This window comes from Ambystoma mexicanum, chromosome 8 (assembly GCF_040938575.1).
Source record: "Ambystoma mexicanum isolate Mex_15411 chromosome 8, UKY_AmexF1_1, whole genome shotgun sequence".
Taxonomy (NCBI): Eukaryota; Metazoa; Chordata; class Amphibia; order Caudata; family Ambystomatidae; genus Ambystoma; species Ambystoma mexicanum.
Window position 1 is genome coordinate 1605486378 of NC_090929.1, and position 14425 is coordinate 1605500802.

The 14425-nt window shown below is 43.1% G+C and overlaps 1 protein-coding gene across 2 annotated transcripts in view; it reads right to left on the reverse strand.

The window, feature by feature from the left end:
• The window catches only part of NRAP (nebulin related anchoring protein), a 515982-nt gene that overhangs the window by 461328 nt on the left and 40229 nt on the right, over positions 1-14425 (reverse strand). For both annotated transcript variants that reach the window (XM_069611850.1, XM_069611849.1), the window contains exon 4: positions 3413-3517. In XM_069611850.1, the coding sequence (XP_069467951.1) occupies positions 3413-3517 (105 nt within the window). The remainder of the gene's footprint in view (positions 1-3412; positions 3518-14425) is intronic.

The window sequence follows — 14425 nt, forward strand, 5'->3', positions numbered from 1 at the left end:
GACATAGTGGTGCAGACTGAAAACGAGTTTATTCAGAGCATGCGCAACATAGCATGCCGATGACACACCGCTGCGGCCTCAAGGGCGGCGCTCTAGCAAGTGAAGCCAGGACCTGTGATGTCCTTGGTCTTCTATCGGAGCTCCCAAGTGTCCTAATCTGTGTCTGCACCTACCTAAGCCTCCCCCACATCGTGCCAAGGTTGTGACATCTCAGTGGGTGAGACGACCTCTCAATGGGTGTATGACCTTTCATTGAGTCAGAATGCCTTTCAATGAGTAGGAATGGTTTTAAGGGAGTAAGCACATCTTTCAGTGACTCAAAGTGCCTTTCAATGAGTAGGAATGGTTTGAAGAGTGTAAGCAAATGTTTCAATGACTCAAAATGCCTTTCAATGAGTAGGAATGGTTTTAAGGGAGGAAGCACATCCTTCAGTGACTCAGAATGACCTTCAATGAGTAGGAATGGTTTTAGGGGAGTAAGCATACCTTTCAGTGAGCCCGAATGCCTTTCAGTGACTCAGAATTCCTTTCAATGAGTTGGAATGGCTTTAAGGGAGTAAGCATACCTTTCAGTGAGTCTTAATGCCTTTCAGTAAGTATGAATGCATTTCTGGGAGTAGGAAAGCTTCTCGGTGTGTAGGTACACCTTTTGGTGAGCTAGAATGCCTTTCAGTGAGTCAGAATGATTTTCTTGGGGTGGGAATGGCTTTCAGTGAACAAGCATCCATTTCAGTGACTCAAAATGCCTTTCAGTGAGTTAGAATGGCTTTCACAGAGTAAGAATGTACTTCAATGAGTAAACATACCTTGCAGTGAGTAAGAATGCCTTTCAGTGAAAGTATACCTTTCAGTGAGTTAGAATGCATTTCAGTGCGTATGAGTGTCTTTCAGTGAGTGAAAATGCCTTTCAGTGAGTAAGCATTCCTTGCAGTGAGTCAGAATATCTTTCATGGAGTAAGAATGTGTTTCAATGAAAGTATACCTTTCAGTGAGTCAGAATGCCTTTTGGGTGAGTATGAAGGCCTTTCAGTGAGTATGAATGTCTTTCAGTGAGTCCGAATGCCTTTTCAGTGAGTACGAATGCCTTTTCAGTGAGTATAAATGCCTTGCAGTAAGTATGAATGCCTTTCAGTGAGTATGAATGCCTTTCAGTGAGTATGAATGCCTTTCAGTGAGTATGCATGTCTTTCAGTGAGTATGAATGTCTTTCAGTGAGTCAGAATGCCATTCAGTGAGTAGAAATGTTTTCATGAGTTAGGAATGCCTTTTAGTAGTAAGATTTCCTTTTAGGGAGGCAGACTGCCTTTTCATGAGTAGGAAGTCTTTTCAGGGAGAAATAACGCCTTTCAGTGACAGGCATAACTTTCTGTGAGTCAGAAAGCCTTTCAGTGAGTAAAAATGCTTTTCAGGGAGTATGCAATTCTTTCAGTAAGGAAGCATGCCTTTTAATGAGTTAGAATGCCTTTCGGGAAGTATACATGTCTTTCTGGAGTAAGCATATCCTTCATTGAGTCAGAATGACTTCCAGGGAGTAAGCACACCTTTCAATTATCCTTTTAGGGAGTAAGAATACCTTTCATGGAGTAAGAAAGCCTTTCAGTTAGAAAACAGTATCTTGCAGTGAGTAAGAATATTTTGCAGTGAGTAAGGCTGCGTTTCATTGGGTGTGTTTAGTCTTTCATTGAATGTGACTGTTTTTGCAAAAAGTGAGAATGCTGTTCAATTTAAGAAAAGAGAGTGCTCTGTGTAAGCAACACCTGCCTTTGCCCTGAAAGCTAATATTCAAGGAGCGATAGCTACCAAATGTTACTCAACATTCACATAAGCACTTGTTACTCTAGCACAGTCTATTAAATATGCATGGGTATTTAAAAGTCTATGATATGCACAATATGTTTGGTAGTGAAGGGGAAGTAGGGAATGGGAGGACCACCCCAAAATAAAATCGAAGTAAAATTTGAAGTAATGTACACGAAGTAAATTACAGCGAAGTAATTGTTGGTTGTTGAAATGATATAGAACCCCATAACTGTATGGGATGTGGAAGCACACTCCATAAAACTTCACACTCGTTCTACTAAGCGCAGCGTCATTTAGGTACTTACTGGGTTAATGCACACACCAACCCCCACACTAGCTACTCCGACAGTGAGCCCCAGCCCACCACCACGTAGCATCTTATAGTTAGAGTGAAGTTTCCTGGGGTGCTCTACTTTGCGCCTCTTGTTTAATGTTGTAGCGCACTGTATGTTTTCTATGGCGCGCCGCAGTGTACTAGAAGGCCAGATGCATGCAACAGTGCAGGCGTTGACAGCCCACAGATCTGCGAGACCCTGCCTATGGAGGGGACCGCTTATCAGGGGTCAATATAAAATAACAAAACTAAATCACGTGTTGCTCCATCACACAAGCAGGTGTAGCTCCATAGCCATGTATTCCTCCATCACACAAGCATGTGTATGAGCAGGTATTCCTTCATCCCACAAGCACGTTTTGCTCCATCACACAACGCGTTACTCTCTCCAGATGTGTTAAACTACAACTCCCATCAGCCCTAGCCAGTATAGCCAATGGTGAGGAATCATAGCAGTTGTAGTTGAACACCTCTGGATGGCCGCTGGTTGCAGATCCCCGCTCTATTACATAAGCATATATAACTCCATCACACACGTACCTGTTGCTCTATCACACACATATTAATTCCTCTATTGCATTAGACACACAAGCACTTTTTACTCTGCATATGTTATTTTGTCACACAAGCATGTGCTACTGTATTACATAAGCATGCATTGCTCCATCACACACGTACCTGTTGCTCTATCACACAAGTATTCCTGTATTGCATAAGCATGTATTACTGCATCACACACGCACTTGTTACTCTGCATCGTTTTCTATGTCAAACAAGCACGTGTTACTCTATTACATAAGTATGCATCACTCAATCACATTAGCACCTGTGACTTTACCACTCTGGCAAGGGGTAATAGTGTGCGTTACCCTCCCATTTACCCATTCATTACTCATGTGTTACTAGTGCTTACTCCTCTTCCATAAAAACACGTGTTACTGTATCGCACTAGCATATGTACCTCTAGCATGCACAAGTATTGATTATTTTTCCTCGTGAGCACCTGTTACTGATCAACATAAGCATTGTATAAACCATCACAGTTGAACGTATTACTTTATCACTTAGGCACCTGTTACTAACACGGGTTACTCTATCATACAAACATGTGTTACTCTATTACATCAGCCTATGTTACTTTGTCCCACAGAGTATTATTTATTATATCTTAGAGGTACATGCGCCTCTATCACACTTGCACTTATTACTCAATCACGCGCGCACTTTCTTCTCTATCACTCGTGCACTGGTGAGGCGTGTTTGATGACACCCCCTTACCTGACTTGACAGCTTCCCGACTTTGCGAACATGTTCCAGGTCTTTGGACTTCACATCCCAGTGAAAGACCGACTTGTAGCGCTCTCCTTCCTCGCGGTATTTGATCTGCAAAAAGAAGCGCACTCTGTGTCACTTCCTGGGCTGGACACTCATCATTCCACAGGGCCCAACATTCCTTGCAGGAAAGCATTATTCAGATATTGATATTGATAGTTTATTTGTATAGCACCTATACACACGTGTTTCAAAGCGCTTCCAGGCAAGGGAGGGTGCAAGGAAAAATACAATGACATTCTTACAAGGCCATGAGACATTAAGTATGTGAAATTAACTATCGTTATGTTGTTATTGTGCTTGTACCGTGCCAAAGCCCATAGGCATCCAGGCGCCGAGAGAACAAAATACAGTGAGCAAAAGATTACCACAGAAGTTTACACTAACACTAATTGAAAAGATACGTTTTTAGTTGTTTTCGGAAGGCAAGAAGGTCTTCTGTCTTACGCAGGGATGCAGGCAGTGCATTCCATGCTTTGGCTCCCTGAGTGTGGAAAGCCCTTCCAGAACCTCGGGAGCGTTTCACCCAGTGCTGTACCAGTAAATAGCCTTCAGCCGACCTAAGATTCCTTTTAGGCTGATAGATGCCAATGACATCCTTTAGGTAAGCAGGAGCATTTCCAAAGATGCATTTATGAAATATTGTTATCAGTTTAAATTGAATTCTGCTTTCCACAGGAAGCCAGTGCAATTTTTTTCTGGCTGCAGTAGTGGGTTCAGAACGCTTCATTTGAAAAATGATGCGGATAGCTTTGTTTTGTATTTTTTGTAGATCCTAAATTTGGGCTTTACCTGCACCACCTAGAAGTGCATTACAGTAGTCTACCCGTGGCAAGATGACAGCTCTCACGAGTTTAATACGGTTTTCGACCGAGACTAGTGGTGCGACCTGCCTGAGCACTTTATGATGATAGTTAGCGCTAATTGCTGCAACATGGGCTTCACAGTCTAAACTGGTTTCCATGAAGGTGCCCAAGGTTTTAACTTTCTGCACGACGTTAATAAAACTACCATCAATCCTGAAGCCGGTATACTCCTGGCCCAACTTGATTTGTGCCCGACGTGGGCCAAAAATCATGAGCTCAGTCTTTGTGGCATTCAGGCACAGCCAATTGGTGGACATCCACTGTTTTATCAGTTGATAAACCGCATTTACTGTAATTTGATCCGCATCATAATCGCCGGTGATGTTGAGGACCAACTGGAAGTCATCAGCATATTTACAAAAGAAGGTCTGAAAAAGATCTAATTCGTAGCAGAGTGGATAAATGTAGATATCGTACTAGGCCTGATGACATTTCAGATAGTGCAAGAACTTTGACAATGATAAGGAGGGTAGGGAGGAGGAGGTAGGAGATGAGACAGACAACGACAATCATACTAGGCCTGACGACATTTCTGGTAGTGCAGGGGAATGACAAAAGGTGAGGGAAGGGGGGGGGGCAAAACAAGCGACTATCGTACTAGGCCTGACGACATTTCTGGTAGTGCTCGAGATTGACAAAAGGTGAAGGAGAAGAGTGGGGGGGAGGGGGGAGGAGAGGAACAAAACAAGCAACTACCGTACTAGGCCTGGCGACATTTTAGATAGTGCAAGAACTTTGACAATGATAACGAGGGGAGGAAGGGAGGTGGAGGTAGGAGATGAAACAGACAACAACTATCATACTAGGCCTGACGACATTTCTGGTAGTGCAGGGGAATGACAAAAGGTGAGGGAAGGGGGGGGGAGTAACAAAACAAGCGACTATCGTACTAGGACTGATGACATTTCTGGTAGTGCTGGAGATTTACAAAAGGTGAGGGAAGGGGGGGTTGGTGATAGGAACAAAACAAGCGACTATCGTACTAGGCCTGACGACATTTCTGGTAGTGCTGGAGATTGACAAAAGGTGAAGGAGAAGAGGGGGGGAGGAGAGGAACAAAAGAAGCAACTATCGTACTAGGCCTGGCAACATTTCAGATATTGCAAGAACTTTGACAATGATAACGAGGGGAGGGAGGAGGAGGTAGGAGATGAGACAGACAACAACTATCATACTGGGCCTGACGACATTTCTGGTAGTGCAGGGGAATGACAAAAGGTGAGGGAAGGAGGGGAGGAGAGGAACAAAACAAGCGACTATCGTACTAGGACTGATGACATTTCTGGTAGTGCTAGAGATTGACAAAAGGTGAAGGAGAGTGGGGAAAGAGGGGAGGAGAGGAACAAAACAAGCAACTATCGTACTAGGCCTGGCGACATTTCTGGTAGTGCTGGAGATTGACAAATGGTGTGTGGGGGGCGTTAAAGACGCGATAATCATACTAGGTCAGACAACAATTCTGATAGTGTAAGTGCATAGAATATAGTGGGGACAGAGGGGAGAGGAGAGAGGGAAAAGACAGGGAGAGGACGAGGGAATGAAACAGAAATATAGACTAATTTCAGTTTGCTTGATTATCACTAAGCAGGCAGAAAAAACCCTGAAAAATGACAAATCCCAAAGAGTCATGCTGTTCTTGAGGAATTAAAATTATTTAGTTTCTGGTGGCGACTCTGCAAATTTTGCGCCTCTGGACAATGAGGAAAAAGCCTTGTATTGATGAATGGGTATTGCAAGTGCAGTTGCTTTCAAGGTTTGAAAAGATTAAGTATTATGCTTTAAATAGAGAAGAATTTTATAAGGAGCAATGGAGTGCTTTTAATGAGATATATGTGTGAGTTAAGTGCTAATAGGTTTTTTTTGTAATTGGGTTTAGAGTGGTTCATTTGTCATAGCATTTTTTATGTTTGTCTTGTGTTGTGTGGTAGTGTTTTCTGTGTTTTTTCTTATTCTCCTTTGTTTTTTGACTATTTGTCATTTCAAACTCTGGTTGTTACATTTATTAGTGATATTTGAATGATTTTACTTATTGATCCTGTTCTATTTGTATTGACTGATGTAATACTATTATGTTTATTTGAAATGTTATTGTTTCATTTCTATTGTTTTGTAATGATATATGTCTTTGGATAAGATTTTAAATAAAGTTGTAAAAAAAAAACGATTTAGTTTCATACACATCTTCCAAATACTCCATACTCAATGAATAGCGGTCATCGTGAGCATGGGCGTAGGACATGGGGCGACAGGGGGGACAAATCCCCCCCCACAATTTTAAATGGGGGGATATAATGTCATTTATCCCCCCCAGAATTTGTGTCACTTCAGCATGTAAAATACATCTGCAGCCTGCACTACAGGCTGCAGATGTCATGCGTAGGGACATCATTTAGGGGTCGCTAGAGGTCGCAAGTGTGACCTCTGAGGTCTCCCTTGCTACCCCTGTGGTCTCCCTTGCTACCCCTAAAAAAATGGCTTTTTTTCTAAAATGTATTTATTTTGTTTTTTTCTTAATGCAAGTTCCTGGGCTGTGGCCAGCACCGTGTGTCTCTTTACTTCTGGAGTGGCTAGCTTTCTTGTTCACGCCTCTAAAAAAAAGAAGAAAAAAAAGAACAGGGGTGCCACAAGTCTAACACTTTCAGCACTGACCCTAAATAAGAAAGAATAGGAAAACCAAATAATGTGTCTTTCTGGAATTCTATACAATAACTGCTAGACTCATTAAAGGTTCATTTCAGGCACACTTCAGGGGTGAGTCACTGATTTAGTCTGTTCTTAAACACCTCAACTCAGCCTTTCATCCTTCTGAGGTCAATAAATGAGTACCAACACAGGTTTGGTGATATTGGGTGTATATTTTTTCTATATAAAGTGCTTAAGCGTAAGTGCTATATAATAACACAGCATTAGCATTTGGCCTTGGACATCTGCTTGCATTCACAGTAATTTGGTAATATGGGTCTATACACACTGATCCTAACGATACATATGGTGATTCATTCTTGTATGAAATGTACATCACATTATAGTGATATCGTAAACATATTTTCCGTAGTGTACTTAGGAACAATGCTATGTGATGCCACTTCCTGTTTTGTCAAGGGGTGAAAGGTTGAGTTCCATCACTTCCCGTAATATCACTTTGGAGTGGGGTCAAATGACATCACCTCCTGTGATGTCATCAGAGGTCAAGGGTTGTGTGATGTCACTTCCGCTACCCCTGGCATTTTGGTGAAATGACATTCATGGTCATGTGTGCAAAAGTACAAGTCACTTCAGACTGTCTGCAGCAGTGGGCTAAAACAAGAACTTCTGCTTCTTGCTCATGCGTGCCCGACGCCTGTGCATTTGGAAAATGCCCAGGCCGGGGAACTGCACGTGCCCCTGCGCAGTGCACTGCTGCCCAGCCTCAGCTTCCAGAACGAAGGAGAAGCCAGGCAGCGACGCGTGCTCCTGCTGAGAGTGACTGACTGACAGCATGTGTTAATATCGAGGGAGACAGAGTGAGATCTGTCAGACCAGTGCGGTGCAGGGCCTGTATAAGGGGGCAGCATCCGGCAAGCGGCAAGCAGCATTATAGTGTAAATAATAAATACAAGCATGTGTGCTTTTTTTTCTTCTTTTTTTAGAGGCCTGAACAAGAAAGCCAGCCACTCCAGAAGTAAAGAGACACATGGTGCTGGCCACAGCCCAGGAGCTTGCATTACAAAAAAAATAAAATAAATACATTAAAAAAAAGCCCACTTTTCTTTTTTTTCTATTTTTTAGGGGTAGCAAGGGAGACCACAGGTGTAGCAAGGGAGACCTCAGAGGTCACACTTGCGACCTCTGGCGACCCCCAAATGACGTCCCTATGCATGACATCTGCAGCCTGCAGACGTATATTACATGCTGAAGTGACACAAATTCTGGGGGGATAAATGACATTATATCCCCCCTCTTAAAATTGTGGGGGGGGGGGATTTGTCCCCCCTGTGCCCCCATGTCCTACAACCATGACTGAGGATGCCTTCATACCTGTTTACAGGATATGCAAAAACCCATATGTGAACATAATTTTAAATGATGATGGGTTTTCTTTTTGTAATATTGTAAAGGAATGTTATGTACAATAAACAAGTATATATATATATATATATATATATATATATATATATATATATATATATATGAACAACGGGACACAGTAGACATCATTTGGAAATAGTCAACTGGAATTTATACCAGGGCATCCTACCTTCAGCTGAGAAACTAAATGAGCCTGCAGAGGCTAATTAGGGCTAGGGTGGGATATCGCATGTCTCTCCGTGCCAGCGTCTGTAAAAGGAGTCTGTGATCCCGAATCCTGTGGACCCTGTGATGACCAGGTGAAAAGGGGGACCCAACAATCAAGCAGCCTCTATCATCCCCAAAACACAGTGAGGCGATCAGGATTGGACAGGAGAGTGTCCTCAAGGATCAGGAACTCTGAGAGGTATGGACTACAGCGCTATATCTCCCAACATTTACAAAGGGAGCCCTGTGGTGAACCCACCCTAACTCACCCTGCAGCATCAGGAATGATGGAGGGGTGTTGAACGCTGTTGCCAGGGATATGCAACCTATGCCTAAGCAGGTGTTTCAGACTACATCTCCCATGATCCCTCAACATTAAGTACACTGGATAGGGCTGGTGGGAGTTATAGTCCAAAGTATCCAGGGAGCAAAAGGTTGCTGACTCCTGGCATAGGCACTGAAAGGTGCATGCATGGACTGCAGGCGTGTAATGAGGGGAGGCTACCGGGCCAGAGCACACCAAGCAGACGCCTTTGCAGGAACAGACGGTGCTTTGCTTACTGATCTGGGGTGTTCACTCTATCATGTTGGGTGGAAATAAAGCTGCCCCAGTGCTCCCTTGCGCCCTTCCCCAGGGAAACACTACAGACTGAAAGACCTTGTACATAGGTCACTTACCTCTTCACCGCCCAGACTGAGAAGCTGCAGTGACGGCCAGGTGCTACTTTTCTGTGGCAGGAAAGTCGAGAGACCCAAAAGCCCCGAACCCCCAGATCTGTAATGTATTAAGTGCACACATTTGCAAACCACCACCACCACAATGGCACACAGCATCGGCGACCTCCTGCAGACACACACACGGGAGCTTGAAGAAGACAGGTGGTCTCTCATATCCGTATAACAGAAATAGAATCCGCAGTAATGCCCAACTCATTCCAGGCACAGTCTGTCACAGGCAGGGAGAGCGGTACGCAGTGTGCTTAGCGGTGTGTCGCAAGACTTCAAAAATAGAGGCAACTTTGCATCTTGGAGACCTTGAGCCACAATTAGAATGTGTGTCAGGATGATGAGGAAAACTGAACAACAACAGAACACTTCGAGCCACAAAGCGCATCTGATTCAGGTACTGTGGGGGCAGCTCTTGGCTTGCCTTGGTTAAATAAAGGCATTGCAAAAGCTACACATGTTCACTTTGCTAAAGGGAGCTTCTTCTGCCATGCATGTCTCCTTCCAATCCTCGAGCAGGGAGACCTGGGGGTACCTGCGTGGCCGATGCAGGTGCTGCCACGGGAGTGGTGTGCAGGTTGTCTGCACTGCTGTGGCAGGAGCTACACCTCTCCCGTCCTGGTGCCTTTCAGTGTGTGCTGTCACTGCGCTGTCACTGCCTGTTGCAAGAGTTGGGGGAGAGGTGGTTCATCCTGCCCCTCTCACCACTCCTGTATGCATGGACCTCACTTGTGTTGAAGGTGGGAGACATTCCCCACTTCTCCCCAACTGTAATCTGTGTTAATCACCTATTAATTACTAACGAGGAAAGAGTGTAATTAGGCCTTACTAACGTGCACCAACTCCATTTTAGTTAGCTCACCAGACCCCATCTTTTACTAGGCCCGAAAAATATCTCTAAAGCATGTCTCTCCCTCTGTCCTGTGCCTCACACTGCCAGCCCAGGCCCCCACCCCTCTGCCTCCTGTCAGCTTCCCGGTTCTCACGGATCTTCAGCTGTTCATTGTTGCAACCTTCAGTGCTGTCCCAGAACAGATGAGCTCACTGCACTGTGTGAGACCAGAACAGGCCCCCGCCTGAGGGCCCATCCATCTCCACTAACCTGTTCATGTCCCTTTTGCCCCCACCTTGTTAACCTGTAACCTACCAGGCCCATGACCCTCTGCTCTTTGATGCACATACACAACTGCCATCCCGGAGTGGCCAAACGAAGACGCCACTGAGAGACCAGGCCCCAGATACTCATATATCTTTCTAATCCTAACACTTGTCGATTCATATCATGAGGCATTAGGTAGATAAAAACCTCCAAGGTGGGCACCTGGGTCAGGGACTCTAGGTTTATGGGTACCGGGGTACAGAGGATACAATGGATGCCTAAAACTTGTCTATGAACTTTGGGAAGCACCCACATTCCTACCTGACTTTACGAGTGTCATTTGTCTCATTCTCTCAAATGCTGTTATTGCAAGATCAGTTAGTCAGGGAAAGTGTCATTTTTGCTGGACTGACCTTCACCTCGCTAAGATGAGCCCAGCTGACCCAAGTGCTGCTGGAGTGGCAGCTATGCACCATCCAATCCCATGTGATCAACACTTATGGATTTATACGACTCCGACAACTTCACCCAATTGTGTTGCGGAATTGTGCATTTGTAACATGATGTCATCTGTGACAATTTCTCCCTTCATAATGTGCTGCCCATGTAACGCTTGGAAGAGTGCTCTCCGGGCAGCAGAGTTCTCTGCGTGCAAAATTTACCTTATATAAACTTTCTTCTACTTGCGATCTATTTCCTGGTTTCATTATAATAACCGTATATGGAAAATGAACTGCCATACAAACTGCTTAACTAAAAACGTGATCTATGTGATCTCTTGCCCTTGCCAACTATTATATGGGAGAAAACTACACGAGAGGTGAGACAGCACATATCTGAACACAGGAGCTGTATTAGAAACAATGTTGCAGATAAGCCCCTTGTGGAACACTTCACAAAACTAAAACACAAGGACACTGACCTAAGGTGGTTTGTGTTGCAGCATGTGAAAACCAAAATGAGAGGTGGCGATATGGGTACAACACTACACTGCATTGAACAACGGTGGATCCATACCTTAGATACTGTGCAGAACGGTTTAAATTTATCAGTGGAGTGGAACGCTCTAATCACAAAAAACTAAATACATTTTATTATAATTCGTTCTATGTATTTAGGTATGTTTGTGGTGTAAAAGGATATGAGATAACTAATCTAACATCCAGGGTGCACGATAATCTCCCCGTATACACTTGTGTTGGATTGTAGAGATGTATACATACATCAGAACGAGCGTGTTAGCCCCATTTGGTGGACTTCACCACACAACGGACTAACATTAATAAAAACATTTCAGCTCGGTGCCCGGTATGTTTCATGATTGAGATCCTGCCTCCACTAAAATGAAGGAAGTTACGGGGACATGCATAATTAATATGAGAATATTCACCTATGTATATATATTTTGCAAATGGTATCACGTTTGTGATAATTCCCATATTAAATCCTTCCAGCTAGCTTCCTATTCTTCTAATTTGTGTTTATCAGTTTATTTACAATCTGTTAAATACTGGCTATGTGTCAAATAGACCCTGAACTAGGGGGTCTTGTGTTTACATATACACGAACCAACATCTTAAAAATCGGTAGTTCTACACTAACACCAATATCGTTAGTATGGATCCATCATGAATGAGTCAGAAGCCCGTTTTCTGTGTCTATGAGGCTAGGAAGGGCTATATAAAAAACAGCAGTCCCTTGTTTATGTTGCTAGCTGGAAAATACGAGGGCTACGGCGAGATTGCTGCAGTATGCTGGGATGTCAAATAATTAAAGGTGAGCTCTGAGTCCCAGATGCCGACTGCATGCGGCTTTATGATTTATACATAGAGTTTCTGTTTCTCTCCATTATGGAGATTTGACACGAGAGCGGGCACTCGATTGAGGGTGTGTGAACTGGTGTCATGGCACCGCTACTGTGTAGCGTTTGATAGATATGCCCAGTTCATCGGGTCCTTAAAACACTGTTTAGGTTTGGTGTTTTGGTGCCGCGACTGTGTAGCGTGTAACAGTATTGTCCATATCTCCGGGGCTTTCTCACAAACAGCAGTTTCTTTTAGACACAGTAGTTTTATGAGCAGTTACTTATGTTTTCAATCAAGGTAGAGAGGGTTTCCTTCCTTTGTTTCCAGGATACCCATGTAGAATATATGTAGAATACGTGGGGAAGCACATATGTAGCGGTAGGAATATGCCGATACAAACATCCATAATTTTGGGGCTAAAATAGAAATAACAAACTGGAACCTGGTAATCTAGATGGGTGGATTATCAAAAAACGAATAAATCACTGTGGACATCTCTTTTTTGTATCCTGGCAGAAATCTTTCTCTGACCATAGATGATGGATTCATTTATTTAGGCTGAGAGAACACTTCAACCTGATTCTCAGAGTCTGAATAGGAACTTGGGTGAGTGAACACATTTATTACATCTGCATTAGTTATGGCCAATAGAAGATGCAAATTATATGGATAAAAAAAGAAAAAGATACATCAGAATGTTTTGGTTCTTTTTAGGTGTTGGGAGCAGGAGGGAACCTGGCAACACTTTGGAACACTGACAAAATGACACCTTGTGGTTATAAACAAATAGAAATTGTAAGTTCACATTGCCATGAGGGTATGAATAAGAATTGGAAATAAATAGATGCAGAGAATGGAGTAGCATCTCTGTTGGTGTTCCACAGGGTCTCGACAAAGCCAGAGATACCGTGGAGGATTTGCTCCAACTATCTACTCGCTATCTCCTGAATCTACACATGGGGGTGAGTAGATTGATAAGTGTATGTATGTAACACACATTGTGACAATATAAGTCACTAAAAAAATAATATGGGATGACACTGCGTACTCATGGCTTTTTATGTATGTTTTTTAGATCTGAAATTGGCTCATACCATTCCAAATACTAGGGCAGATCTAGTAGTTTGTGCCCTACATCCTGAAGAAGGTCTTGGAATATCAAAGACAGTCAGTTCTGTTTTATGTGGACCGAAACACGTGTCGATGATTATGTGAACATTCTGGTTAATTAAGAAATCAGACAAAATACGAAACCTGAAAGTAGGGACTGGGCCGTAAACATTTGTGATAATTATTATTTGGAAATACCTGTATTAGTAGATCAATACATTATGTATAATGTGCCAAATTTATGTTTTTTTAAAAATGATTGCATGAATGAGTGAGTATGGGATTGAGTATGAAAGTTGAATATATGAAATATATGATGATGAATTGACATTTATGTTTTTAAAAACAATACATAAAATTAGATATTTATATGTTTATTGATTAAAATCTGTAATATTTTTTGAATAACCCGTGTCATCCCTATCCACTGGTCCACCCTTTGTTTTGTGAATCTGGTCTCATTCCCTACTGGGGTGTGTCCATTATCCTGATTTTTGGACATTGTGTTGGGGAGTGGGCACCTTCACAGGCCACATCGCATTTTATCTATAACACGATCATTGACTTCTCCTGTTGGGGGCCACAAAATAGCAAGAATAAATGGATGTGCAAAAGTGACACAAAAGTGACCCTTAGGTGTCAAAACTTTGTAGCATCACCAAGTGAGTCAAAACATATAATGGTATTGAAATGCCACTCATGAACCAAAACTAGGCAGGCTATAGATTTCTGCTAGTGGGAAGGTGTGTTCTGCCTTCTGTATGCCACCCCTTTCTCTACATAGACTATACCAATATTTAGCCTCACTAGACTGTGTTACAGCACCATCTCAGAACCAGAAATAATAGGATAAGGACTCCCTCCTGATTGGATAAGGAACCACTGATAGACACTACCTGAACAATACTGGTGAGGAAGCCTCACTAGACTGTGTTACAGCACCATCTCAGAACCAGAAATAATAGGATAAGGACTCCCTCCTGATTGGATAAGGAACCACTGATAGACACTACCTGAACAATACTGGTGAGGAAGCTCTCCTTGGCATTGCAGGCTTTCCTGTGTTACTACCCATGTG